At 40.5% G+C, this 9,762-nt stretch overlaps 1 protein-coding gene across 2 annotated transcripts in view; it reads left to right on the forward strand.

The window, feature by feature from the left end:
* Nucleotides 1-2,435: 2,435 nt before the first annotated feature.
* Nucleotides 2,436-9,762, forward strand: part of atic (5-aminoimidazole-4-carboxamide ribonucleotide formyltransferase/IMP cyclohydrolase) — a 9,738-nt gene continuing 2,411 nt past the window's right edge. The window contains exons 1-13 of one of the 2 annotated variants that reach the window (XM_014003002.1): nt 2,436-2,619; nt 2,796-2,922; nt 3,005-3,148; nt 4,433-4,521; nt 4,625-4,776; nt 5,860-6,016; nt 7,255-7,380; nt 7,461-7,568; nt 7,641-7,726; nt 7,808-7,897; nt 9,063-9,188; nt 9,275-9,367; nt 9,452-9,634. In XM_014003002.1, the coding sequence (XP_013858456.1) occupies nt 2,601-2,619; nt 2,796-2,922; nt 3,005-3,148; nt 4,433-4,521; nt 4,625-4,776; nt 5,860-6,016; nt 7,255-7,380; nt 7,461-7,568; nt 7,641-7,726; nt 7,808-7,897; nt 9,063-9,188; nt 9,275-9,367; nt 9,452-9,634 (1,500 nt within the window). In that variant the 5' untranslated portion in view covers nt 2,436-2,600. The remainder of the gene's footprint in view (nt 2,620-2,795; nt 2,923-3,004; nt 3,149-4,432; nt 4,522-4,624; nt 4,777-5,859; nt 6,017-7,254; nt 7,381-7,460; nt 7,569-7,640; nt 7,727-7,807; nt 7,898-9,062; nt 9,189-9,274; nt 9,368-9,451; nt 9,635-9,762) is intronic. The other variant, XM_014003003.1, reaches the window with a different exon arrangement.

A 9,762-nucleotide genomic window follows, 5' to 3' on the forward strand; every position in this document is an offset into this window, starting at 1 on the left:
AAATTAAATATTTCAGTTAGAACCAACTGTTTTTATTGGTTTGAACATTAAATCACTGGAAGGATTTTAATAAAACAATCATCAGATTTTCATTTAGAACTAAAAGATATTTGGAACCAACTTGATCCAAGATGGCCGCCACAGCTAACCAACTTTAGCTAAAACAAAAATGGCTACAAATGAGTAAAATTTACCGACATTGAGCTAAAATTTGGTGTGTTAGCAGCTGACAGTCGGCCCTAACGTGGCGGGTGATGAGCATTCTTTCACAAAAAGCAGCTTTTTAAAATCCATTTTCCTGAAAGGGAGCAGAAAAACGGGCATCTTTTAATTTGCCTGATGAAAAATCAATATCAGCTCATTTATCCGTGTGAGTTGTCGTCTGGTTTGACGAAAGGCCCGAGGGCCTGACGCGAAACGAACCTCCGAGCTGATTGATGACGGCGGCGGAGCGACACGCCGAGGTCATTGATTCCTCTGATTTAATCCCAACACGGRGGCCATGTTGATTAAAACTTCTGCCCGAGAGTTATGGCTGATAACGCTGTCAGATTTCTGAGCAGAAGTGCTGACGGCCGTCTTATTTCCCTCATTTTTCCAGCTGATAATGCACATCCAGCTCGTGTCWCGCCATAAAAACCCTTCCTCCGCCTCTTGGATCACTCAGACGTGGCGGCGTTTTCCGGAAATCCTCCGTTTTCTCCGTTACACAAATAAATTGCCTCTTTTTTTTTTTACTTTGTTGGGTCGTAAATCAAAGAATTTACACCCTGGAGTTTAATCAATCAGGAAAACGCGGAGCTCATTACGTAAATATGAACAGATTGTGCGATCTTTTAGCGTAATATCGCTGCAGCGCTCCCGGGGGGGCCGAGGGGGGGCTGTCACTTAACTAATGGGACCCCATAAATCCGCATCTGTCCCCTCGCTCAGACGTCGCTCCAAAGCGGGAGAAATGTGACGTTTTTCTGCCAGTGAAGTTTAATAAAGACGTGTTGTTGCAGGAAGTTACAGGTGTTTGACCAATTACAGTGAGAGTAGTGCTGATTTGCACGTTAGTCACCTTCACTTCATCCTGATCAGCAGAAACATGACAGGAAATAAAAAAATCAGGTTTTATTTTCTTTAACGTTGTCACTCGGTGTCGACAAAGAAAAGAGAAATATAATTTTAACCTACATCTGTCTGTTAGCAAAATATCTCACAAACCACAAGACGAATTTTAACAAAACTAACAGGAAATATTAACTACATTTTTATCTACAAATGATTAGTATTTGGAGCTGATTCATGTAAAGATGGCCGCCACAGCCAGCTCACTTTGACGAACAGAAAAAAGGCTAAAACTCAGCCGGTTTTACAGATGAAAAGCTAAAATTTATTATGGTAGTAGCTGAGAATCATCCTCAAAACAAACTTTAAGTGCTGCTCACTGAACAAAATATTTGCTTTAAGCTTTAGCAATTAATGATAGTCAAATCTTGTTTGTCTGTTAGCAAAATATCTCAAGGATCTCACAATGCATTTTAGTGAATTTTTCAGGAAATAATCTTCAGATGTAAATCTACAACTGATCAACTTTTGGAGCCAAACCGATTCAAGYTGGCCGCCACAGCACACTCAACTATGCAACCAACCAAAACACAAACTCTAAGCTAAACATCAAGTTTGGACCAAAAGATATTTTCAGCATTAGTTGATCTTAGTTCAGAGCTCCTGCAGCAGCAGGTGACATGCATCCCTGTAAAGATTTCCTCACATTAGAGATAAACTCCTGCAGCAGCACGTCTGATGTGGCTCCAGGGTCAGGATCCAGGGTCAGGATCCAGGGTCAGGATCCAGGGTCAGGACCAGAACAAGAAAATCACTTCTTTAGATATAAAACATGACTCAGCGTTTCAGATTTGACTGCAAACAGGATTTAATGACTTCTAATTAAAGGATGATAATAAGGATAATAATTTAAAAATAAGTAAAAAGCAGGAATTTTAATATTTAGTTTATGTTTTGGACAAACATGGTTGAGAGAATGATGAATATCTGATCTATACCTCCATCTGGTGGCTAAATTAAAGAATACGCCACATATGTTTTGTATTTTTCATGTTTGTTGCAATYATTCTGCAATAATTTATTTTATTTGAGCCTTTCTTATATCAAAATGTTTAGCTCATTTAGGAGATGGGGCTGTTTTGTAACTTTTGTATTTTTTAAAATATTTACCTGTACTTACAAAAAATGTTGCTCAGAGATCTAGATGAAATCCTTCAAAAGCATTCTCTGAATTCAACATTATTCCTCTGGTTTTGTTTATTTTTTGGCTTCTTTTTTGTTTATTTATTTTTTGCGTGGCAGTGCGCATGCACCTCCTCGTTTGTGGGCGTGGCAGTGCGCATGCGCCTCCTTGTTTGTGGGCGTGGCAGTGGACTCAGAGGGCGGTTTGAGTGCAGCACGCGCTGATGAAGTTTTGGAAAAGTCGTGCAGACTTCTTGCAGCCTCTTCGCTTCTCCTCCGCTGTTTCCCGTTAAAGTGAGGGTTTTTTCCCGGGGAAAAGTCAGCTGACCTCCAGGTAAACGTCCACCGAAGCCGTTACCGTGAACATGGCCTCCGCGGAACTCGGTAAGTAAAGTTTTATTAAAGCTCCTCGTTATAAAGTCTTGCTTCACGATGTTAGCTCAGAGGCTAACGTTAGCTTAGCCTGGGCAGCTTTTCGTTCCTAAACCACAGTTTTTACTCCTTTTGTTTGAGTTTAAAGTGAATTAAAAGTGTTTCCGTTCATGATGTGTTCGTTGCAGCTCTTCTGAGTGTCTCAGATAAAACTGGGCTGGTGGAGTTCGCCCACAGGCTGGTGGGTGTGGGTCTGTCTCTGGTGGCTTCAGGTGGGACAGCCAAAGCTCTGCGTGATGCTGGACTGGCGGTCAGGTGGGTTACCTGTCCTCCTRCAGTCCCTGCAGGGCCAGGTGTCCTCTCTAACCTGTGGGTGTGTTTGCTGTGTGCGTGTCAGGGATGTGTCTGAGCTGACTGGACATCCAGAGATGCTGGGGGGCAGAGTGAAGACCCTGCACCCTGCGGTSCATGGAGGCATCCTGGCCAGGAAGACCCCCACAGACTCTGCAGACATGGAGAAGCTGGGCTACAGCCTGGTCCGGTGAGAGAAAAGCAAATATTTAAAGCATTTAAACATGCATACATATTAACTTTAACAGAATCAGCTCTGTTCAAAGCAGAAAGATTAACCCKCCTGCTGTCCTTGGGTCATAACCCCGGACCTCAGGGGGTCTTRGTGACCCAGGGTTCATCTGAACTCAGGTCCAACTTGTGGCTTTCAGCTCSTTTCTGTTATCAGAAACACGTGTCTTTGATTTTAGCCCCTTGATTAATGGAAACCTGCTGATCTGACACGTGTTTGTTTGTTTTATTTATTTATTTTATTTATTGTCAGATTTCTGTGATTTCTTTATAGCAGTTTTTAAAAGTAGTAAATTTGAAATCTGTAGYTAGCAAAATGTTAGCTAATGTAGCAAAGTGATGGCTGAAAGTAGAAAAATATAATTAAATGTAGCAAAACACAAATTAAAAGTAGCAAATTGGTAATTAATTGGAGCTAAAAGTAGCTTTATGCAAGATAAATTTAGCAAAATGCTAGTTAAACTTAGTAAAATGCTACATAAAGTTAGCTAAATGTTAATTAAAGGTAGCAAAACATTAATTAAAAGTAGCAAAGTGCTAATTAATTGTTGCAATATGGTAGCTAAAAGTAGCTTTATGCAAGCTAAATTTAGCAAAATGCTAGTTTGTAAAATGTTATATAAAGGTAGCAAAATGCTAAATTAAAAGTTTCAAAGTGCTAATTAATCATAGCAATATGGTAGCTAAAAGTAATGGTATGCAAGCTAAATGCTAGTTAAAGTTAGTAAAATGCTAAAAAGTTAGCGAAAGTTTAAATAAGTTTCAAAGTGCTAATCATTTGTAGCAACGTGAAAGCTAAAAGTAGCTATATGCAAGAATAATGTAGCAAAATTTTAGCTAAAGTTAGTAAAATGTCAAATAAATATAACAAAATGCTAATYAAAGTAGCTGAAATGTATCTCCTGGGTCGTAATGACAGGCCTGAGAGGGTCAGCTGGAGGGTTCATCTAAACTCGTTTCTGTTATCAGAAACACGTGTCGTCGATTTAGCTTGTTGATTATTGGAAACCTGCTGATGGTCTTGTGACTCTGGTTTGTTTAAAACAAGAAGAATGTGATTAAATCAGACTTTGCTGAGTTTTCAGTAGTAAATCAGAGCTGAGCACACATTAAAAAATGTAAAATAATAACGTTAATAAAGATTTTAAATGAAATGTCTCAGGGTTAAGAAGACTCCCAGGAGGAGCCGTATGTTTATGACCTTTGTGTTGATATTAAAGTTAAAATGTTTGTCTCTTTTAAGAGTGGTTGTGTGCAACCTSTACCCGTTTGTAAAGACCGTCTCTAACCCAGGAGTCACAGTGGAGGACGCAGTAGAGCAGATTGATATCGGTAATTTCACCTAATGATTTATTACATTAATGTGTTTAAAAACCTGAAACAAGTGGCTAAACGAAGCATGAAGATAAAAAATAAGCTCCTCTGGTTGTTTTAGGTGGCGTAACTCTGCTGAGAGCTGCAGCCAAGAACCACGCTCGGGTCTCCATCGTGTGCGACCCGGCTGATTATTCCCGGYTCGCCCTGGAGATGGAGAGCTCAGGAGACAAAGACACGACACTGGAAACACGCAAGACTTTGGCTCTGAAAGTGAGACTTCATTCATGTTACACCTGTGAACCAACTTTACATCACAACTGGATTCTTTGTTGTTTTTGTGCATTTTCTTTGTAGCAGTTCCCTAAAGTAGCTAAAATTAGTAAGCGTGCAAGCTAAATGTAGCGAAGGGCTAGCTAAATGTATCAAAGTGCTATCTAAATGAGACACAATGCTAGCTGAATGTATCAAAGTGCTATCTAAATGAGACACAATGCTAGCTGAATGTATCAAAGTGCTATCTAAATGAGACAAAATGGTAGATAACTGTTTCAAAGTGCCATCTAAATGAGACACAATGCTAGCTAAATATAGCAAAGTTCTATCTAAATGAGACACAATGCTAGCTTAATGTATCAAAGTGCTATCTAAATGAGACACAATGCTAGCTGAACGTATCAAAGTGCTATCTAAATGAGACACAATGCTAGCTAAATGTAGCAAAGTGCTATCTAAATGAATCAGAGTTCAAGCTAAAGTACTATGTACTGACTAAAAGTAGAAAAACAATTTAATGTAACAAAATGCTAAATAAAAGTAGCAAAGTGCTAATTACTGCTAATTAATTTGGAGCCAAATGTAGRGAAGTGGTAGTTAGCAAAACTTTAAATGTTTTAATGTTTAAAATGTGTAAAACAACTAAATGCAAAAAAGTCTAATTCAACATAAAGTAGCCAATCCCTGACTAACAGTTCAATGCAGCAAAACATTAGCTTAAAGCTAYCATTARCATAGCCTGGTTAAAACTAGCCTCTTGTCCTATATAAAAGTTAAGTCATCGTATTTCTGCCCTGAAGTTTAAATCTTTGAAGCTTCTTCTTTATGGTTCTGCTGATGTAAACCGGGTCAGGTCCATCAGGATTAAAGGATWATTTGTTCAGGTTTTGTGTTCAGAACAAAGTCCAGACTAAACATTTTAGACCTTTTGAACTTTGACCTGATTGTTAAAGTTAAACTCAGTTGTTTTGGTTTAAAAACTTTCATATATGATATAATTTCCTGATTCTGGGTCAGTTTATTAAATGTTGGATGATGACTCAGCGTTACCCAGTTTGTTTCATCTCACTTCCTGTTCAGGCCTTCACCCACACGGCGCAGTACGACGACGCCATATCGGATTATTTCCGCGGTCAGTACAGCCGTGGGGTTTCCCAGCTGCCCCTTCGTTACGGCATGAACCCCCACCAGGCCCCGGCCCAGATCTACACGCTGCGCTCCGAGCTYCCTCTGAAAGGTACGAAACATCTCGACTGACGACGAGCTCCACCTGAACAGGTTCAGCTGAAACCTCCTTCAGCTGCGACAAGACGATTCTTTAATGTTTACTTTTATTTTAATGTGTTTTATTGTTTGACTTTATGCAACTTAATGATTTTCATTAAGTTTCAGATTTTAAACTCAACTTGTTTTCATTTTCAGTGTTTTTCAGCAGGACATTAAACAACAATTTCAGCTAAAATTCCTTCTGAAAGGCTAAAGAAGCAAAGTACAAGCTGAAAGTAGTAAAAGGCTAGCTAAAATAGCCAAGGGGAAACAAGTAGCAAAGTGTTGCTGAATATATGTAGCTGAATGTTTGCTGAAAGTAGCTAAATGACTGAAAATAGCTGAATGGTTGCCAAAAGTAGCTCAAAGGTTGCTGAAAATTTGTTGAATGTAGCTAAATTGTTTATAAAAGTAGCTGAAAGAAGCTAGTTTGAAACTAGCTAAAGGGTGGTTCAAAGTTTGCTGAAAGTGGCTGAAGGTTTGCTGAAAGTGGCTGAAGGTTTGCTGAAAGTTGCTGAAGGTTTGCTGAAAGTGGCTGAAGGTTTGCTGAAAGTGGCTGAAGGTTTGCTGAAAGTGGCAGAAGGTTTGCTGAAAGTGGCAGAAGGTTTGCTGAAAGTGGCAGAAGGTTTGCTGAAAGTGGCAGAAGGTTTGCTGAAAGTGGCTGAAGGTTTGCTGAAAGTGGCTGAAGGTTTGCTGAATGTAAATGAAAGTTTGCTGAAAGTAGCAGGAAAGTTGCTTAATAGTTACTGAAAATAGCTAAAGTATTGTTTAAAGTTTACTGCATGTAGATGAAAGTTTGCTTAACGAAGCTAAAGTGCTGTTGAAAATGGAAAAAGTTGCCAAAAGTAGCTAAAGTATTGTTGAATGCTGAAAGTAACTGAAGTGTCGTTAAATGTTGCTAAAGACTAGCTAAAAGTAGCAGACGTGGAGTAGCTGAAAGAAGAAACAGAAGCTACAGGTAGCAAAAGGCTACCTGAAAGCATCTAAATGGTAGCTAAATMTAGAGACAGTAGCTAAAGAAGAATGTTTTTGAAGGAACTGAATAAATCTTGTTGTGTTTTTATGGGAAACGTAAATAAATCTAAAGTAATAAAACTAGGCGTCACATCAGCTGCAGCCTGAATGAGCCGAAGGTTTAGCTTTATTATTAAGCCCAGGTTTGTATCATAAGCTGCTGCGTTTTAAATAAATAAATAATTTGTCTGTCAGTGGTGAACGGTTCTCCGGGCTTCATCAACCTGTGTGACGCTCTGAACGCCTGGCAGCTGGTCCGGGAGCTGAGAGGCGCCCTCGGCATGGCCGCCGCCGCGTCCTTCAAACACGTCAGCCCCGCAGGTAAAGACGCCGAAACGCTCCGAGGCTGGAGGAGGCGCCGGCCACTTCCTGTCTGAACGTTTCCTGTCCTCCCTCTGAAGGAGCCGCGGTCGGAGTTCCTCTCACCGAGGAGGAGGCCAGAGTGTGCATGGTGCACGACCTGCTGCCGGACCTCAGCCCGCTCGCCACGGCGTACGCACGAGCACGAGGTCAAACAGCCGAAGTTTATAAAAGCCTGGAGATTTTTACCCGGGATTAAATGGTTTGTTCTGCYCCTCCAGGTTCAGACAGGATGTCGTCTTTCGGGGATTTTATCGCTRTGTCGGACGTCTGCGACGTCCCCACGGCCAGGATCATATCCAGGGAGGTAAACGGGAAACACCAGGGGGCGGGGCTTATATCTGACGTATAATCCAATTCAATCAGTGTTTTAAATCTGGTATTTCAGGTTTCAGARGGGATTATCGCTCCAGGTTATGAGGAGGAGGCGCTGAAGATCCTGTCAAAAAAGAAAAACGGGAACTACTGCGTGCTCCAGGTGAGTCCAGAACCCTGCTGGTCCAGCTCGGGTTTAATCTGGACCACATGATCATGTTTGTTCAGCTGCTTTATTTTAATTAGCTGAGATTAATCAGCTGTGGCGGCCATCTTGGTGCAGGGAGCCGGCCCTCTCTGAACATGAATGTTTTTACTGTTTAAATAATCCTAACTTGGTCAGTTTGGKTCAGATTTTCAAACAGATTTTTATGTTGTGAAGGTGAGACATGTTGTTATAAAATGACATATTTATAACGGACATTCATATAAATATGTTATTTTGATAGGTAAAGTATATCAATATGTACACAGAATACATTTAGGTTACTTTTACAGGTATTTACTAATAAAAATATAAATCAAAATTATACGCAAGTCAAAAATGGTACAAAATAGTACTATCAGTGGTAATTAATATGAAAGAGCCCTGTTTTATGTTTTTCCTTCTCTCAGGTGTGTGTGTGTGTGTGTGTGTGTAAGTAAGGCACTATTTTATTTTGTAAAAGAATTATAAAGGATAATATTTGCATGTCTAGGGAAAAACATTTTTGTTTTTTGTTGATTTAATCATGCTGTGAGTAAAAATGGATGGTAAAATGTGTTTCGTGTGTTTTTATCTTTAATTTGAGCCCAGAGTGAAGTCCATGTGTTGAAGCATTTAGAAATTACTTTGTTTATAAAAAGTGTACAGTTTGGACATATTGTACATACATACATGTGTACAAATATACAAATGGGACATGCTGGATTGTACTATGTCTCAAATATTCACATTTTATGCTACTGTTACCAGATTTGAACTGGTAATAGTTGGGAATCTATATTTTAYCCCCATGTTTTGTTTTCCTCAATATRTCCTTCCTTTCATGTTCTGTGAAACTTTATTAATAAAAATACAAAGTTAGGGAGAAAAATATCTTGCTTTTTGAGTATTGTTACTTCAYTAAACTAAATACTAGTTACAGTTACAAAAATGACTGAGTTTATAAATTCAGTTTATTAGTTTTAAAAAGAGACCAAGCTTGTGACTMTACTCTAAAGGGTTATGAGCAGTACTTTATTTAATTTGTGTACTTTCTAAGTCATTTTATGGTATTTTAGGCCCGCAGGTTGACAGGTTAAAGTYTTTTGAAGTGAAATGTATAATTTTTATGTCTTTAATCCAGATGGACCCGGGTTATGAGCCCGATGATTGTGAGGTGAGGGTTCTGTTTGGGCTTTACCTGAAACAGAAGAGGAACAGCGCTGTCATCAACAAGGACTTCTTCAGGAACGTGGTTTCCAGCGGCTCCGTGAGTCACGGTTATTAAACGTAAACTTCTGTTGAGCTAACAGAGCGTGCTAACGGTGCGTGCTAACCYTGTGGGCGTGTCTACAGCTGTCAGAGGAAGCTGTGCGTGACCTCACCGTGGCCACCATCGCTGTGAAGTTCACTCAGTCCAACTCTGTCTGCTACGCTAAAGACGGCCAGGTGAGACCGGCAGGTCRGAAGGTAAACAAGCAGCCGGATGTTTTGGACTTTCTTCATCCTCCTCCTCCTCCTCCTCGGGTTCAGGTCATCGGTATCGGAGCGGGTCAGCAGTCCAGGATCCACTGCATGCGTCTGGCTGGAGACAAGGCAGACAACTGGTGGCTGAGGCACCACCCCCGCGTCCTGAGCATGAAGTTCTGCAGCGGCGTGAAGCGGGCCCAGATGGCCAACGCCATCGACCAGTTCGTCAGTGGTACCGTGGGAGAGGTGAGGTGGAGACCAGTGCTTTGTGTGTCTCTGTGTGTGTCTCTGTGTGTCTCTGTGTGTGTCTCTGTGTGTGTCTCTGTGTGTCTCTGTGTGTCTCTGTGTGTGTCTCTGTGTGTGTCTCTGTGTGT

Source organism: Austrofundulus limnaeus, unplaced genomic scaffold (genome assembly GCF_001266775.1).
Source record: "Austrofundulus limnaeus strain Quisiro unplaced genomic scaffold, Austrofundulus_limnaeus-1.0 Scaffold16, whole genome shotgun sequence".
NCBI lineage: Eukaryota > Metazoa > Chordata > Actinopteri > Cyprinodontiformes > Rivulidae > Austrofundulus > Austrofundulus limnaeus.